Raw genomic sequence first — 17,526 nt, forward strand, 5'->3', positions numbered from 1 at the left:
TTCACACACATATACAGAAAATGTGTGGGAATCTTCCAAGAAGCATGGGATGTACCCTGCCCACTACTAGTGATGTCAAGAATTAGCATTTTTATTGGGAGATGAAATAGCTTTGCTGGTGGAGAGAATGATGTTATTTTGAGCTTTCCCTTTGTTTTACCTCTTCCGTACTGATCACGTGAATCAACAATGAGTGTGAAATGTGTTTTTGAAGTCTCACCAAGACTGCATTGATTGGATCAAAAAAACAGTAAAAACAGTAATATTGAATATTCCTGCAAATTACTTCAGTTTCATTGTCACATTCTGATATGCTAATTTGGTGCTCAAGAAACATTTCTTATTTTTGTCAATGTTCACAACAATTCTGCTGCTTGTGTGTGTGTGTGTGTGTGTGTGTGTGTGTGTGTGGATTAAACATTCAGACATTTTGGGGGGGATTCTTTTATGAATAGAAAGTTCAAAATAATTTTTATTTCAAATAGAAATCTTTTGTAACATTATAATATTAAATGGCTTTACGGTCACCCTTGATCAGTTTAATGCATTTCCAAAAAATCTTACTGACCCCAAACATTTGAATGGTATTGAATATATACAGGCATCTTAAATGCGGCCCACTATAAACACAATTCTAGATAGCCTTAATATAAGATAATTAATATAACTGGCTCATACACTCGGCCTGCTTTTTCTCTTGGCCTTTCAAACTTAAGTCACACTCTGCTTGGCAAGTCCTCTTTCACAGATCCATTCAACATTCTCTATCACAACTGATCCTTACACACACCTCCCAAAGTACATAAACAGACCCAAACACATGGAAACTGCTCTCTACGTGTCTCTCTCTCCACTAGCACATGCACACACACATCTGTCCTAGCCTCTATTTCTTTGAGTTTGTCTCATGCCTATTCTCTATATTTGGCAATGACGGTATTGGTCTGTTAGAAGAGGAGGGAGCCACCATTTCAGCATGGAGAGACAATATTGTGATCCAGATTAGTTAAATCTAGTAGTTTACTATAAGTTTTCATGAGGTATGGGAAGTCACACTGTGTGCATATGTTTATATGTACGGAAATGATCTACTCACTCTGTACTGTAGCATATTAGTGGTGGAATATTCTCATAGGTGCAGTGCTTCCTATAATTTACAGGATGTTGAGCTTAGCTGAACTCTTATTATTTGTTGTATGACTGTTTAAAATGTTTGTCCGTCTTACACAATAAAATATCAACCAACATTCATAACCTTCGTAAATGATCAAAAGTTAGGGGTGTGAATGTCTGGCTTGACACAGATTTAGTAAATCAGTTTTGTTTTCAGTTAAATGCATTCACAATTAAAAATGACATTAATGCATTTTCTGTAAACGCATAATGATTCAGTTTGATTGGACACACGACTAGATTCAGTAACTTTTAAGATTTGATTAATTTTAGGAAAAGCATTGTCTATATTTCTTGAATTACCTAAAATGAAATTGTTAATACCTAGGGCTAGTATTGGGGTGGTAGAGGTATACTAGAAGCATTGTCATTTGGAGCAAGTTTTATATATATATATATATATATATATATATATATATATATATATAGATAGAATCAGCCTTTGAAAAATCAATATCTTTTACCACTAATCCAGATTTTAGTGTGAGGTATTCCTCTATGTCACTTTACAGACCTGGTTACAGATCTGGTACTTTGTAAAATGTGTAAAATATGGAAAAATAAAATATGAAAACATTAAATGGTATTGTAATAAGGAAATAAACATTTCCCTGATTTCTCAAACACAAGGCTTTATTACGACCGCTGCAGTGTCTGTAGAAATTTCACATGCTCAAAGTGTGACCGTGGCTTTGACTGACTTTCACAGGGAGGAATGTTTGCAGTGTGGACACTGTGTGCTGCGTTTGCAGTGTGCTGATTGTGTGTGAGGTGCTTCTCACTGGCTGTTCACATACTGCACTACATCTTTGACTGTGAACCCGTCTGGCCTTTTTGTGCATTTAGACAGATGTGTGCGACTGTGTGTGGGCATCAGGAATATGATATCAGCTTTGTGTAAATGCACACAGAAATAATGGCAGTAAAAATAACCGAAATAGAGTATTTTGATGTTTCTTAAACATGTTTGACAGTGAAAGTGCAGTGAAGAAAAAAAAGATGAGAAATTGAGAACTCCAGGTAATCCCATGGGACCTGTTCATTGATGCTTTTATAAAGAGAGTAGAAGAAATATAGACAGAAAGAAAGAAGAGTGACTCTCAAGTAAATAGAATTAAAAAATCTAAGTGATGATCAGTTTCTAGTGACACTGTTATCATTACTGTCTATTGAGTGTCCTTTTGATATTTTTCAAGTGTGTGTTTCTCTGCTTGCGTGTGTGTGTGTGTGTGTGTGTGTGCGTATCTGAATCTTTTCCCACTGTCTCCTGTCTCTAGACTAAACTGAAAGTGGTTTGGTGCCTCTGTGACTATGTTATCCTCTGGTATGCTGTTTGTTTTAACATTGAGACTACGAGTATGAGACTGCCACCGTAGGTAATGGCATACAGCAGACTGGCACCAGTGTCCTCTAATGTCCTCACATCTGAAGACAGTATTGTGAAAACACATAATTTTGCTGCCTTGAGATTGTAAACTGTCAGAAATCAGATGTTTAAAAAAAGAAAGCAAAACATAATTTTTATGGCACAAATTAAGAGCACAACAAGCTTTTTGTAGTTCAAAAGTATTGGAAAGAATGAATTTTGAGATTTTTTTTATGTTTTTAAAGTCTCTTATACTGGCTGCATTTGTTTTTAAACAAAAATATGGTAAAAATGGCTGAAATTTTTCAGCAGCCATTACTCCAGTCTTCAATGTCACATGATCCTCAAAAACATTTCATGAATGATTGTTTTTTATTATTACAACTTTTGAACCTTTGTGTATATAATTCTATATTTATATTCATTATTTTACTGATCATCTGCTGATTTTATTTACTGATCATCTGTAATAGACATGTCTGTATATTTTTTGTAAGGTCATTGATTGTAATTATGGGTCCTTAACTAGTAAGTACTTTTGATTTTTTTTTTAATAATTTTAAGATGCCTAACCAAGCGTCTCTGTCTGTTTTTCTTTTTGCAGATTGTTAATGTGCTCCTGCATTTGGACCAGTCAGCACCTGTCCTTCCTGCGTGAGTGTGTTTGTCTGTGTGCACACCTGATGTGTCCTGAAAAAACGGTGCGATTGCCCACATCCCTCAGCAGTGGAAACCTCATTAAAACATTTACTCTCATTAGTTGCCATTGTTCAATCAAAATAAAAGTTGTGCCAAAAGACTATCAGTCATTTCCTCCAGAGATCACTGAGATGGACGTGTCCTTCACCTGCTTATGAAGGGCCACTGAGACTCTGACTGCCAACCAGGAGCCAATGATATTCCTTTTTTCCTCTACCACATACTTTAAATTATTGTAAGAGAGATGTTAAATAGTATAATGATAGATTGAAAATATATAGCAGACATAATATTACTGAGAATATATCTATCTATCTATCTAATCTATCTATCTATCTATCTATCTATCTATCTATCTATATATATATATATATATAAATACAACTTTTTTTTATAAAAGTGCCTCATTTTTGATTGTAGCCATTTTTACACAGGTCTCAATGTGCTCTGTAAAAGAAAAAATGTTTTTTTTTGCTTTCCCATTCCTTTGTGTACGCTATGCCGAACAAAGCCGAAAGAAAGATAGTTACAAATAAGTGAAGTGAAGAACAGCTATTGGATACATGGTAGAGCTTGATTTGCTATGGTTTGTGTAATCAGATTGCCTTACTGTGCTGTTTGTGTGTGTGTGCGTGTGTGTGTGTGTGTGTGTGTGTGTGTGTAATCAGTCATCTAAGCCTCGGCCATGCTGTGCCTCAGTTCACTAAAAAAGATCTGGACACACACAATAAGATCAAAACTGATTGCATATATCATATTGCTGTTTTATTAAAACTTTAGTAAATGCATCTACTTCTACACAAATAAACACTTACACACATTAATATTATGCACCCTTCTATTAATATAGCATAATGGCATCAAATGGCTGGGAGCACAAAATCAGATTACTGATAGCTGTCTAATCAATATAACGGAAAGTTGTGTGTGCATGTGCGTGTGTCCATCCATTGACTATTGTCCTTAGTTGTATAACCAGGGTGGTGTATTAGTGTAGTACTTCCCATCCCCAGTTTACTTTGGTGACACACTCGCATTCAGATTTAAAACTGTGCCTCCCTCAAATGCAGCTCTGTTATCACAGTCTCAACTGATATATAAATTTAACACATACACTTAGCACTTAGCCAGACAGCAGATATCCATCAAATGTTTCCGTCTGACCTGTTGACGATACTCTGAATGGTTTTTACACACCTGCAATTTACTTTTTACACAGACGCACACTTCACTTGTCCTGTAGTAGAGAATGTGCTCCAGTTTCCTCTGCTTTCACTTATTTTGTTCAGTATTGCCATTTAAAGATGAGAGTTATAAGAAAACAGGGTCTTTTTCTGCCATCCGGACAGTTGTGCCTGTCTTTGCTGAAACGTAGCATGTTGTTATTTTTTTTATTGATTTAAAAAAAAAAAAAAAAATGTATATATATATATATATATATATATATATATATTATTTTTATTTATTTTTTTACACGTTTTGACTTTTAAGATTCATTTTGTTGGCCTCTGCAATTTTCTAATTAATATAGTTTGTTTTGTGTAGTGTATGTAACTTGCACAAACAATATGTAGAAATGATCCTGTTTTAGTGCCAAATTCCTAACTCACACACTACCATCGATCATGCGTTGAGGAAAATGAGTGATCTCATAAACTGAAACATGCTTTTTAATACCAGATTTTTAGTAACCAATATTTTTCTCTTTTGCCTGCACAATCTGCGTATTTTCTATCACCTATTTTGGCAATGTAAATTCATATCTCACATAGTACAACAGCTGCCATCAGTTACCAGGAATCAACATGAAGCCTTATAGTGCTTATATGAATGCCTTTTCTATCATGTAAAAATAAAACTCTCCTTAGGTTATGCATATTGTATACAGGTTCATTGATATATAAAAACATGCGACATTCAATGCAGTGTTTCTAAGTGTTTAATAGAGGTGACACTTGCTTAGTGTTTATACTCATCATCTCATCACTTTTACAGTGATTGATAGTGGTTACAGATAACATGCATTCCTCCCACCAAAAACCTCACATGCTTCATAATCTGATTAAAACTAACAGAACAACAACAGGTGGTGATTATAATGTTGGGTGGGCTTAATAATGTCCCCTTAAGAGTTTTAACCTCTATGTTTACTTCTCATCCTGAGCAAGACATATGACTTTTTTAATCCACTTCATAGGTAGACCTTTACAAAGGCAAAGAAACCATCAAATTGTGTTTGTTTGTTTGTTAGTGTGTGCGTGCGTGCGTGCGTGCGTGTGTGTTTGTCTGTTTCTGTCAAAGCGCGTTTGGCTATTCTGTTTTACTCAGTGTGTCTTTTTTCTATATTTTGATTGCCTTATTGTCTGTATTAGGTCTTATTTAATACATGGCAGCTGTAAAATATGCTTTTTATTCTAGAACAGTGGGAATTATGTTTGAAGATTCTGCATTCTAGCAGTGGGATTTTTCTTTCTTGAGAATGACAGTTTTATAGAGTCTGGTTTGGTGTATAAAATTGTGTCCCCAGACTTTCTTTCCAGAAAACATTAACATGGTATTAAGTGATGTAGAAATACAGCCAAGGTCATGTGTGTACTGTAGGTATGGACTATATAGTCCAGAAAAAAAGATACAAAAAAGAAAAGTAATCCTTTATTGTACCTGCAATTGTTGGGGAAAAGTCTGATATGCACAATCAGGGGTTTGTGTAAAGTTACAAACTTGATCTGTTCTTCTGTATATCTAATTCTATGAAACAGTCAATGACAATTGTGTATAAAGGGGTTTTAATAAGAGAATTGATAGGCTACTGTATAGTTCTGTGAATAAGGGGAAATATGGGCTCGGGTGGGCAATGGGCGACTGTATGGTATGGATATAGTAGAAATGTCTGTTGAATTCAGAAATTCCTCAATGATTATTGCCTGTGATTAAGACAATGTCACTCCAATTTATGAAGAAAAAAAAGATGAAAAAAGTATGAGAACTGAAATAAGTGTCCCGTGTCTTTTTTAACATAAATTTGCCGTCCATGTTGGAAAGGTGAGTGTGTGGCCGCCTGCAAGTATTTATGTGACTAAAGTCTAGACAGATAGTCGCCTATGAAATGACTTCCAAGGATAAACCACCTGCCAAGCCGCATGATCGTAACAGACACGAGTCTCAACGTAAACGCGCGTGTGCCGACGTACAGCCTGGTCCCCATTTCCGAGATTCTGAGGCGGCCATTACCCCTTGAAAAAACAACATCACACCCCTCGCAAGGGAAGACATGAGCGTTCACCAACGTTCAATGTGTCTGTGTGCCAAAGTTAGGCCTCTGAGGACACCGTGTGGTTAGTGTGGGGTAAAACATAAACACGTGACCAATCACTGGTCACTTTTTTGCATTTTGTATGTGAGAAATGGTAAACAGGAGGGCAGTGATCCCTGATAGCACACATATATCACGAAAACGTCTATTTGACATCTGCATTTACAGCTGCAAGACATATGTATTTTAGAGTGTTACATTTGCTCATCTGCAATAGCCTACGTCTATAGGACGTTTCTTATCAGATGTCACATAGATGTTTATTAGATGTCTTTAAGATGTTTATGATTTAGAATTTATACAAAACTATATATACTGGATAACTGACAATGACCCTTGGGCGTTTCATCACACATTATGACTCTGAGCGCATTGTGCCAGACAACAGTAAATTTGTGGACAGGGAGAATAGATTAGAAGAATATGTTCTACTTACTGAAGTTTTAGACACTTGCTGGACTGTCTGTTCTATGAGAATGAAAGATTTTCTAGAGTATGTTTTCATGTCATTAATATGCATTACATAAAGATTGTCTTTCGCTTATTTTCTTTTATAGTTAATAATCACAACTTCTTTCCATATATAAAACTCTGAAGTTTCATGTTTACATATGGGGACATGTAAATGTGTTTATTTAACAAATACGTGTGTGGGTGGCTGAGCTGCAAAACAGATTGCAGAATAAAACACTTTACTGCTGATAATCTAATCTGCAGTCAAATATGGTGAACAAAAAGAAACTGAGGCCTCTATCAGAAGCAGCCAAGCACTGAGAAAAGGAACAGAGAGATGAAGGATCCTGAAGACTATTCATTTAGCAAAAAGGCCCAAACTGGGATGTATAAAGTATAGTCCTGGCCAGATAATTCTCTTTTCAATAAAATGTTCTTAGCAATGCATATTACAAATCAAAAATTAAGTTTTTATGTATTTACAGTAGGACATTTACAAAATATCTTAATGGAAAATTATCTTTACTTAATGTCTAATGATTTTTGACATAAAAGAAAAAACAATAATTTTGACCCATAAAATTTATTTTTGGCTATTGCTACAAATATACACCAGCGACTTAAGACTGGTTTTGTGGTCCAGGTTCACAAATGTTCCACTTATTCTTGTATCTTTTAGCTGGAGTTGTTCTCAATCTAATACAGAAGGCAGAGGTGAAGTTTTGTTCCAGAATGAATCAGTGTTGCTAAACAAATTGGCTAATTTATTGTTTGTTTTAATGACAAATGTTACTTGTTGACTAAGGTTTATAGGCAGTCATGAACCTCAAAAGTTAACATAAATGCCCCTATAATATTTACAGACCAGATGCGCCAGGGAGGGGCCGGGGGGAGGGGGCACGGACATCCCTGTGCCCCCCATTCGGACCGACGGTCGGACTTGAGTTTGGCGTGTTATACAACTGCCTGCTGTTGCTTTTAGATGGAAAAGCTGCCCATAACCCCTGGTCTAGGATCTGTTTTCTTCGTAATAATAGCATAGCGAAATAGATTTGGCAAACTATCCAATGTAGCCAATCACAGACATGTTTGTTGAGTTGTAAAACGCAATGGCCAATCAGAGGTGTTTAGGTTGGAATCCACGCACTCACCGCTCCAGTCACCTTTTTTTCTAGTGCAGTTCTTTGCTCGTAACTTTCTAACAAAGACATTAAAAATAGTTTCATCGTGTATAGTTACGTTCATTGTTTTTTGTTTTGTTTTTTTGGAACTTTGTGAGATCGTGATGAATGAGTGACAGTTTTAATCAATTTAAAGGAAGCACTCTTTGCATGCTACGATAAAATATTCAGAATTTAAATAAAACGTGTTTTTCATGCATGACAAGCGGCCACGCTAACTACTACACTAGTATATAGAAAAAGATAAGAATTTCAAAAGCACAGGTGTGATTCTGCAACCGAGCCTGGTCCAAACGCAGGATTTAGGTAAGGAAACGGTTATTATTTGTATGGCTGCCACGCCAAATCATGCACACCTGCTTGCTTTTCTGTTTAATTTAACAGTGTTTTTGTGAACATGCTTTAATAACAATTAATCGTAACACTTTACAACAAGGTTCGATTAGTTAATGTTAGTTAATGTAATGTATTTCGAGCGTTCACTTGAAAATATTAACCCATCCCCCCACCTAAGAAATATAAAAGCGGAATAAAGTTTGTCCCGTTTAGGAGCTTGCGCCACCTGCTGTTATGAGTTTTCATTGACATTCTTTGGACTACAATCAATTTGAGGTTGTCACAGCATATGCACTGAAGAATTTATTTTATAACATGGTTAACATTAATAATAGATAGGCTAGCCTTTGTATTTTTATGCTTTCTTTCCGTGACTCTGGTCTGTTCTGATCTGGTCAGTTTTGAAATGTGTGGCGTAGGTTAAAATACTTCTTTCACTTTCAGATTCTGCTAAACCGTACACCAGACGTTTTTAGCTTTCATGGTGGTCAAACATCAGCTTCGCCCCTCGAGATTTCCATAAACAACAACATTTAACAAGACAAACAAGGTAAGAGGAATTTAACAAGGTTTGCAGATGATAGCCTAATAATTTGAATTCAAACAGATCTGGATCGCTTGTCACAGGTCCTTTTAAAAGCAACTTTATGTAACTGGTTTCTTTTAATTAGCCAACTCTCTCATGTTCTTTTTGCAGCTAACATTTTTCATCCCTCCACTTCAGCAAATTACGATGCAATCGAGTAAGTCAGACATTATTACTTTACAAAACATTGTTGCAACCTTGTGAGTGTAATCCGTGCCTTAAAATGGCAGTTCAGACAATAAGTCAACCAACCAGTCTGACCTGAATTACTTGCTTTCGTCTGTGAAGCACAAAAGTCTTCAGGCAGAATACAGGTTTAGAACAACATGAAAGCCAGTAAATAATGACTGCATTTCATTCTGTTTAATAGGAAGCAGGCTCGTGTAATAAGATCTAAAATAGCATGACAATTCAACATAGCAGTTTGTGTTTGTTTGAAAATAGCATTTAGATATTATTAAAGATTATATAGCTTATCAGTAAGAATTTAGGTTGTCTGTCAATTTACCATCTGTCATAAAACTAATTTGCTACATAAATTTCTAAAATGTCTAATTTGTAATAATATTTTGAAGACGTTTCAAGCTTTCAAACTTAATAGAAACCAAGAGGTTTCAGTGTTTCTCACCTGACTATGCTTTTTCTTTGCAGTTAAATATTCCATCAGTGCACCTGCCAGTGTCAAACACATTGCTGGCACATTCAAGAAAAAGCTTAAGAATAAGATAACATTGGGATCAGCAATCAAGTTGAACAATGCAGAAAAGAAAAATAAGCCCAGTGATATTGACCTAGTTTTCTTCCCAGTTGTTTCTCGCACTGGAACTGACATTGATGCTGCTGTCAGTAACATTAAAGGTAAGAAATGGCTTAGAGAAGATATTGCATGGCATTCCTAATAAAAAAAAATCTGAAACATATAATATGTTACATATACTGGGTAAATGACAAACATCTTCTCTTTCTTAAACCTAGATGATAAGCCGGTCATTTTAGTGGTTCTTCATCACACATTTGATCCTGAGGCTGTTGTGTCAGACAGCGATAAATTTGTGAACAGGAAGAATACACTTACAGTGGACTGTCTGTTCTATGAGGACAAAGGATTACTAGAGTGTAAAAGAAATGATGAAGCTTACGAACATGCTATAACATGGCTGAAATCAATGGTGCGTTGCCATTACAATAGCATGTTTGTTTTTTTACAAGTGTATAACTTTTTCCTCACATGCATGTTTACATATGGAGACATGTACAATAATGTGTGTGTGTTTGTTAGAATTTTGGTAAGTTTTAAGATTCAAGAACTTTCTAATAACTTGTCTCATTTTTCTTACCAGAAACGTACCCTGAAGCAACGTGAGTTACTCAGTCAATTCATTATGCTTAATAATATCATAAAAGCCATATTAGATAACTGTTTTTGTTTTTACACTTAATTATCTTCAGAAAAGTGTGATGAAAAAAAGGATCCCCTACCAAATCCTGACCAACTTCCAGTTTGAAAACTGCACAGATGCACTGGGAAAAGAATTTTAATTTCTCAAATGTTTTGATAGTGTATACATATTGATAACAAAATGTAACCTTATGCATTTTGCAGGCTCCTTTTGTCATGTTTAAGAGATGCTCTACAAAGGTGCTCCTATAGGGGTTGGACAAAATTATGTGAATGCATGGAAATAGTTAATAGTTTCTTTATTGGGTGTTTTACCACCATTTGCAGCTTCCAGCCTTCTTAGGCTGATGATACACAGGGCAACTTTTTGAGCAATGTTGCCGGGCAATTTTGGGCAATGTTGCAGTCAACAGGCAACCAGGTGAGACACAGGGCCCACAACCAATATAAATTATCCACATAGAAATGTGTTACCCATTCTCAATGGAAAAGTGGACAAGCAACATTGCTCGAAAAAAGTTGCCCCATGTATCATCAGCCTTAGAATTGATTCATACAACTTTTGAATAGACTTAGATTTAATAATATTAAAGTCAGGTGATTTAAATAGCCAGGGCATATGTTGAAGTTCATTTCGGTGCTCCACGCACCCAGGTTTTACGATCATGACACCATAAGCTCTATATAAATGTAACAAATTATTATTATTATATTGTTTGCAATTTAGCATGATGTCTGATGAAAATTTTAGCATTTGGACCTTTCATGGATGTTGGCTTTGTAAAGTACTCTGTGGTCACTTTTTCAGTCTTCAGGGTGAACATTTAAAATTGAGGGCAGTTTGCTACAGTAGTTCTGTGTTGTTTAGACGCAATCCATAGTGTCCATATCATTCACTTTTGGTTTTGATATGACACTATTGTTCTTTGTTGATGAAGTCTTGCCATGCTTTGTGTACGTAGTCATGATCATAAAGACTGTTGTTCTTAAAACACCAAACAGGTTTCACCCACAGCCAGTGTTGGGGAAAGTTACTTTTAAAAGTAATGCATTACAATATTGCATTACTCCCTAAAAATTTAACTAATTATGTTACTTTCCTTTTTATGGAAAGTAATGTGTTATGTTACTTATGGGTTCCTTTTTAAATCGGGGCAGGGCTTGCTTGTTTGTTTTTAATATAAAAAATTCTTCTTTTACAAATGTAACAGCCCTTTCACACCAAAAGTGAAATGAATATGCCTCAGGCTGAAGGAAATGTAAATTAATTCACATCTCTACAGTAGAATATAACGCAGGAGAAGAAAGTTCATCACTGTTCTGTAATAACAAATGTGTCATTTTTGCTTGTTAGTATGATAGAATTTTATCATCGAAGGTCAGCAGCAAAGACATTGGTTATTAAAATGGGATTAATTAGGCCTACATAAATTATATTTGTCTTATTTAACATTTTTAATTATCGCAAGTTTGTATAATATTCTGAGTTTCCGATATTTACTTCTGAATTAAAAAGGTATGTTTTACTGTACTAGTTGCTTAAAAAATAATCTGATTACGTAACTTGAATTATTTTGTCCAACCCTTTATGAAGTTTGTACAGTGGATTAATCTTTCCATCCGTTATCCAGACTGCTTGTCTTGTGTAGGGTTGTGAGGATGCTGAAGCCTGTGAGTAGACTCATGGAGACAATAGTATTTTTTTATATATATATTTGATTCATGTCTATGTTCTTCTTGTACACTTTCTTTCTGACAAAATGGCATAAATATTTCAAAAAGAATAAAAATTTACAAATGCTGTCTTGCATTATTCATTTTGTTATTATAAATGTTTGTTTTTATTACAAAGTTATTATAAAGTTTGTTTTATAATTATTAAAAAATAATAACCAATTTACTTGTGTACATAGTTCTGTATTTCTAATTTAAGCAATTGAAGTAAACTACATACTGTGCTAAAAAAATCCTAATCTACACAAAGATTTATATATTCTGTAATGCATTTGTGTAATCTTGATCATTGCCATCATCTTCTGTAACAGCAGAGACAGAGGGGTTATGGCGGTCTGGAAGCTCAATAGAGCAACCTCTACGAGTTAATATCTCCACAAGCTCTGTTGCATGTGTCTGCTCAGTCACAATCTTCAGGGTAAATCTGGGTGGGTTCCCCACGTGTGTGCCATCAACTGGAATAATCTCTATTTCGGCCATTTTCCTTGAGAAAAAGAGAGAGAGATCAATCATAATGTAAGGCATAGGCCAAATGTGCAGCAGAGATGCTCAGTCCTGCTCCTGGAGATCTACAGTACCTTCCTGCAAATATATCTGGACCAACTAATTAAGATCTTCAAGAACACTTCATAATTACAAACAGATGTGTTGGTGTGTTGGATCAAGACTAGAACTGATGAACTTTGCTGGAAATTAGATCCCAGGAACAGGAACAAACACTCTTGATGTACATGGGATTGATATAGTGTTTATGGTAAACGTGTGTGTGTGTGTGTGTGGACCGGTTTGAGTTTTAGACCATCGGAGTGAGGACAAATTTGTAAACTGAGGACAATTTGGCCGGTCCCCTTTCTGTGACCCATTTAGAGGCCTGTTTGAGGGTCAAGACTTTGTTTTAGGGGTCAGGTTATATTTGGGTAAGGGTTTGGGTGAGGCACTTAGTCCTGATGGGTAGGCTTAAGGTAAGGAGCTGGAGATTGCATTGTGTCAATGAATGTATGTCCTCACAAAGATAGCTATACAGAGTTGTGTGTGTGTGTGTGTGTGTGTGTGTTTTAGTACTCTGTGGGTCTCTGTGTGTGATGTCGTTTTATGAGCCAACAGACAGCAAAGATGACCAGCAGGAGGAGCAACAGCAACACCACAAACACGACGAAGACATCAGAGTTCAGCCACCGTGACAGAGAATCTCCTGATTCCATCCCTACAAACACACGCTCATGAACTGTTTTGAGAAATGTACATATGCTCAGTGAACCTTATGAAATACATACTGAACAATAACTGTAAACAGTATAATTAAAACGTTTCATCGCTAATTGGTTGATAGGCTATTTAACGCTGCAAGAGCTCCTTATGAAACACCTTTCTACTGTAATGAATTATGAAACGATAACAACAACAAATGATTTTCAGTTTAAGTTAGTGCAAGATCTACGTTATAAATATAATCTTTGATATAGCCTACCTGAATAATGGTCTGTTTCTGATCAGTGAACGTGCTCTGTCAAAGAGTAGAAACACTGCAGCCATTATATATTTTTGATTAAAAATTAAAGTGAGGATACCAGCGCGATGTTACTAGTTAGGTTTACGTTTTGTTGCTGTTTTGTAACTTCCAACAACGGTTATAAACGTTCAGCACTTCAAAAGATAACAGGAAGGGGGCGCTAGAATCCGGGAAAATATGCGCGAAATGATCACTTAAGGTGTTTGCATAAAGCAGTCAGTCTAGTTTTTGTAATCCGTTTTAATTTTAGATCTTTATCTAATATTCAGTCAGTCAAGGCAGATGCAGGGGAAGAGCAAGAGATCGGAAACCGAGTGATCATAATTATCTGAATTTTATTAAATCCAAAGATCTGCCCGATTCCACTTGCCTTGAAACAAATTCATCAAGTGTTCTTCAAACAAGAAAAAGACAATGGAAAATTATTGTTTTTTAAAAAAACAATAAAACACTTTTGGAGGGAGACAACTTCTTATCAGTAACTTCTGGAAACAATACAGATATTGTCTAATTACAGAGATGAGTTTTGCCTCGAACAGATAGGGCATTAAACATTATATGAGGATATACAGGAACAGCAAAGAAGCAAAAAAAAAAAAAATGACTTCAAGTTGAATGTAAGTAAAATTTATATTGTATGAACTAATGTAGAAAATAATGTTTTAAAATAATGATAAAGACATAATAAAATAATAATAATTAAAAAACAGGCCTATATATTTGCTCTCTGGAAGCTGAATATGTTCCAAGGAGCTATTCTTATTACAGCTCAAATTCAAAATTCCTAGCCATTGATGGCTTGGATAATCTGAATCACTTTGAACTACTGGAGTTATGAGGACAAGTGCTAGAAGAAGGGGGCAAAAGTAATGATGATTATAAGACAAAGAAGAAGCCAAATTCATTACATTTAGACAAGCTCTAGAAAGCTGTGCCTATGGGATTCACTCTCCTCTCACACACAAATCCTTCTCCATGATCTGTTTCAGCCGTCATGATGCCACATTCATGATCTTCATCATCCTGAGGCACAACCAGAACATAGTCAGAAGGACATTTTTACCGAAATGTATCAAAATGTGAAATTATACACATATAATTCATTTGAATGATGAATAATAATTGTATTGATTTTAAATAATAAAATTCCTATTGGGAACAAAGCTCTGTAAATATTTCAATATTATATTAAATTATATTTGATAAAATTTTATACTGAGTTACAGTATATTATATTCAATATATTTTCTACCCGTATTTCTTTTTTTTCTCACACACTTTTTTAGCCTACATTTTAACACAATCACACAATCAAACCCCCGACCACACTTCCTGTTCCCATGCTCTTCACTGTCCCCTGCAATATATATATATATATATATATATATATATATATATATATGTGTGTGTGTGTGTGTGTATGTATATATATATATATATATATATATTATTCATTTCTGTCACTGTTTGGGTTCCTTGCCACTGTTGTCTTGCTTTGGCTTGCTTAGTTGGGTTGGGGACACATCATTTTCAGTAATATTACTGAATTGACTGTACTGACACTGGTTGAGAACTTACCTGAGCTGGATGATACTTTACATCTGAATTGATCTCATAATTGAAGATCTTTTCACAGTAATTGAACTGAACTGAATTAACACTGAACTGTCCTCAGCTGAACAATGACACTATTGTTTTTTTGTTTGTTTGTTTTTAGAGCTGCTTTACAGCAGAATTGATCTCTGTTTGCATCGTTGAATCATTATTTTCCTGTTTATCCCTGTAAAGCTGCTCTAAAACAATCTGTGTATATAAAGCACTATTTAAATTTGAAAATGGGGGAAAAGATGTACATTTCAAATGCATACCACTGATGGGGAAGCAGTGTCTCCAGATCCATCTGATGTGGCTCTTGAGACCAAAAATTGCTTTCCATTGGTTCTAGACATCAACCAGACCTGCCCATACACATTCATTTAAAAAAATATGTTCAATTTCAAAAAGATTTAAAATCATATTTAATTAATTTAAATGAAAATAAATGTTGACCATAAATCTTAAATTACGTCATAAGTCTAAATTACTTTGAAAATAATTATCAATTTATGAGGTTGAAATTACCCCACATTCAATATATGAACCAATTAATTTAATGTGCAACCCAGTCTCATAATCACACATCATCTTCATAAACTCATCATCATATATTATCTTTGTAAACTACTAATGTAATTACTTTTTCATTCTGTGTATATTTTTTAATATTATAGGTTTATTATTCCTGTGTACTGTTGCAATTTTTTCTATAATGTTTCAGTTCCACTTCTAAATAAACACAATTAAACCAATACCTATGCATGAAAAGAAATGTATGAAGAGTGTATGAATAGCTGCTGCACCTTGTTATGCTCAGTTAAAATGGCCAGACTGGCATTTCTCTTAGAACAGAAGCTCTCAGCAGCGCTGCAGTCACCGTGGTCACTCCAGAACAAATAAAACACATTGTCATGGAGAAGCCACATATCTGGAATATATCAAAGAATAGTATGAACTATAGAATAGTTTGTTTGTTGACAGAAATAAAAAACACACATACACACACAATAAACTCATTTAGTTGCACAACACTGCCAAAGTGAAGAACAATGTATGAACATTTAACACAGATATGTAACACAGTTAATCTAATAATGAAGTATGTGTGAATCACTTTATATCCAGTAAGTACATTTTTTACACCAGCAAGTAAAAATGAAAATGAACCTTTTTGTCCTTTTATTGGTTGTGTTTCTCTGTTGTGAGAGTCTAGGGGGAAACGTAAATTCAGAAATGTGAAATATTTGACTGACACGATTTTTTTCTAGATTATAATTTAGTGACTCAATAAATTTCAAATACTGTGCCATGCTACTTACAATTTAAGCCCACAATGACAAGGATGATGGCTGAGATAAGAATGTTCACAGCAAACAGTAAAAACACATACTTTCTTTCACAATGTTCTGTTAAACAGAGATTAATAGAAATGAATAAGATTGCACTAGCGGTAAACATTAAAAATTTGTTCCATCCATCTAGCCATCCTCTGTTATCTTACTTGAGAGCAGTGTTGTACTGTTAATAATTCCATGGTGTGCAGTAGGTGGAAACTGAAGACTTTGATAAAGATCTTCTGTTTTAACATCATATTTTTTCTGCATCTTCCTCTTCTCTGCATTTCCTTCACTTTCATAATCATTCACGGAATCAGAAAAACGCTGCTGCAGCTCCATTACACTCGCAAGCACTTTAGTAACTGCACATGCATATAGTTGTTAGAATCATATATCACACCCTCTGAGGCTGAAAAAATAGTTGTGATGCTGATTTTCTTATCTCTTCTGCACTTCCTTTTCTGTCCATAGTCAGACCACGCTTCCCCACATCACTTGATGATGGTGTGGAGATGGTTGGATATACAAACAGCAGTGCAGTTTCTGTCTACAGAAACAGGAAGTAGTGGGAAGCATTAACACAAAAAGGTAACTATAACTTGATGATCATGATAAAATGAATGTTACACAATCTGCAAAATGTCAGATAAAGCAGAATGAAAACATTCCATTGGTTTCTAGAATGTGTTCCTTCTCAGACTGTATCAGGCAGATCACTATCTGCACTCCCATTGAGTCGCTGCTCATTTGCATACACCCAAGAACTATTTCTTACTTTTATCCACATTTCCACTGCTCTGTCTTTCTCCACTCATTGACATGCATTTGAGCAAGCAGTTTTAA

General features: G+C 35.1%; 3 protein-coding genes across 6 annotated transcripts; 1 reads left to right on the forward strand and 2 right to left on the reverse strand.

The window, feature by feature from the left end:
- Positions 1 to 8,149: 8,149 nt before the first annotated feature.
- LOC306869246 (uncharacterized protein) lies at positions 8,150 to 12,386 on the forward strand. 4 transcript variants are annotated; one of them, XM_079415927.1, is made up of 7 exons: positions 8,150 to 8,491; positions 8,966 to 9,071; positions 9,219 to 9,264; positions 9,759 to 9,965; positions 10,083 to 10,276; positions 10,448 to 10,466; positions 10,557 to 12,386. In XM_079415927.1, the coding sequence occupies exons 3-7, from the start codon at positions 9,255 to 9,257 to the stop codon at positions 10,610 to 10,612; spliced, it is 486 nt and encodes a 161-aa protein (XP_079272053.1). In that variant the 5' UTR covers positions 8,150 to 8,491; positions 8,966 to 9,071; positions 9,219 to 9,254; the 3' UTR covers positions 10,613 to 12,386. The 4 variants fall into 4 exon arrangements, with proteins under 4 accessions (XP_079272053.1, XP_079272055.1, XP_079272052.1 ...); XM_079415929.1 differs by having other exon boundaries at positions 8,384 to 8,491; positions 9,246 to 9,264; XM_079415926.1 differs by lacking the exon at positions 8,150 to 8,491 and adding an exon at positions 8,726 to 8,797.
- Positions 12,387 to 12,492: 106 nt separating this feature from the next.
- On the reverse strand, positions 12,493 to 13,442 carry LOC306869477 (uncharacterized protein; the record flags this gene model as incomplete). The annotated part of the gene is made up of 2 exons (XM_079416249.1): positions 12,493 to 12,724; positions 13,303 to 13,442. The coding sequence occupies 2 exons, from the start codon at positions 13,440 to 13,442 to the stop codon at positions 12,493 to 12,495; spliced, it is 372 nt and encodes a 123-aa protein (XP_079272375.1).
- Positions 13,443 to 14,066: 624 nt separating this feature from the next.
- On the reverse strand, positions 14,067 to 17,094 carry LOC306869636 (uncharacterized protein). The gene is made up of 6 exons (XM_079416470.1): positions 16,848 to 17,094; positions 16,666 to 16,752; positions 16,514 to 16,555; positions 16,150 to 16,274; positions 15,619 to 15,708; positions 14,067 to 14,773 (listed from the first exon to the last, which is right to left on the reverse strand). The coding sequence occupies exons 1-6, from the start codon at positions 17,020 to 17,022 to the stop codon at positions 14,672 to 14,674; spliced, it is 621 nt and encodes a 206-aa protein (XP_079272596.1). The 5' UTR covers positions 17,023 to 17,094; the 3' UTR covers positions 14,067 to 14,671.
- Between the last annotated feature and the right edge of the window lie 432 nt (positions 17,095 to 17,526).

Source organism: Barbus barbus (assembly GCF_936440315.1).
Source record: "Barbus barbus genome assembly, chromosome: 5".
NCBI lineage: Eukaryota > Metazoa > Chordata > Actinopteri > Cypriniformes > Cyprinidae > Barbus > Barbus barbus.

What these genes read in the sequence shown, in the direction of transcription:
- LOC306869636 (XM_079416470.1), bottom strand. Translation starts at nt 17,022, where the DNA reads ATGGAGCTGCAGCAGCGTTTTTCTGATTCCGTGAATGATTATGAAAGT. An exon ending in CAGTACAACACTGCTCTCAA is followed by an intron (nt 16,753 to 16,847) that starts GTAAGATAACAG and finishes TCTGTTTAACAG; the next exon opens with AACATTGTGAAAGAAAGTAT. An exon ending in ACCAATAAAAGGACAAAAAG is followed by an intron (nt 16,275 to 16,513) that starts GTTCATTTTCAT and finishes GATATATTCCAG; the next exon opens with ATATGTGGCTTCTCCATGAC.
- LOC306869246 (XM_079415927.1), top strand. An exon ending in TGCTGTCAGTAACATTAAAG is followed by an intron (nt 9,966 to 10,082) that starts GTAAGAAATGGC and finishes TCTTAAACCTAG; the next exon opens with ATGATAAGCCGGTCATTTTA.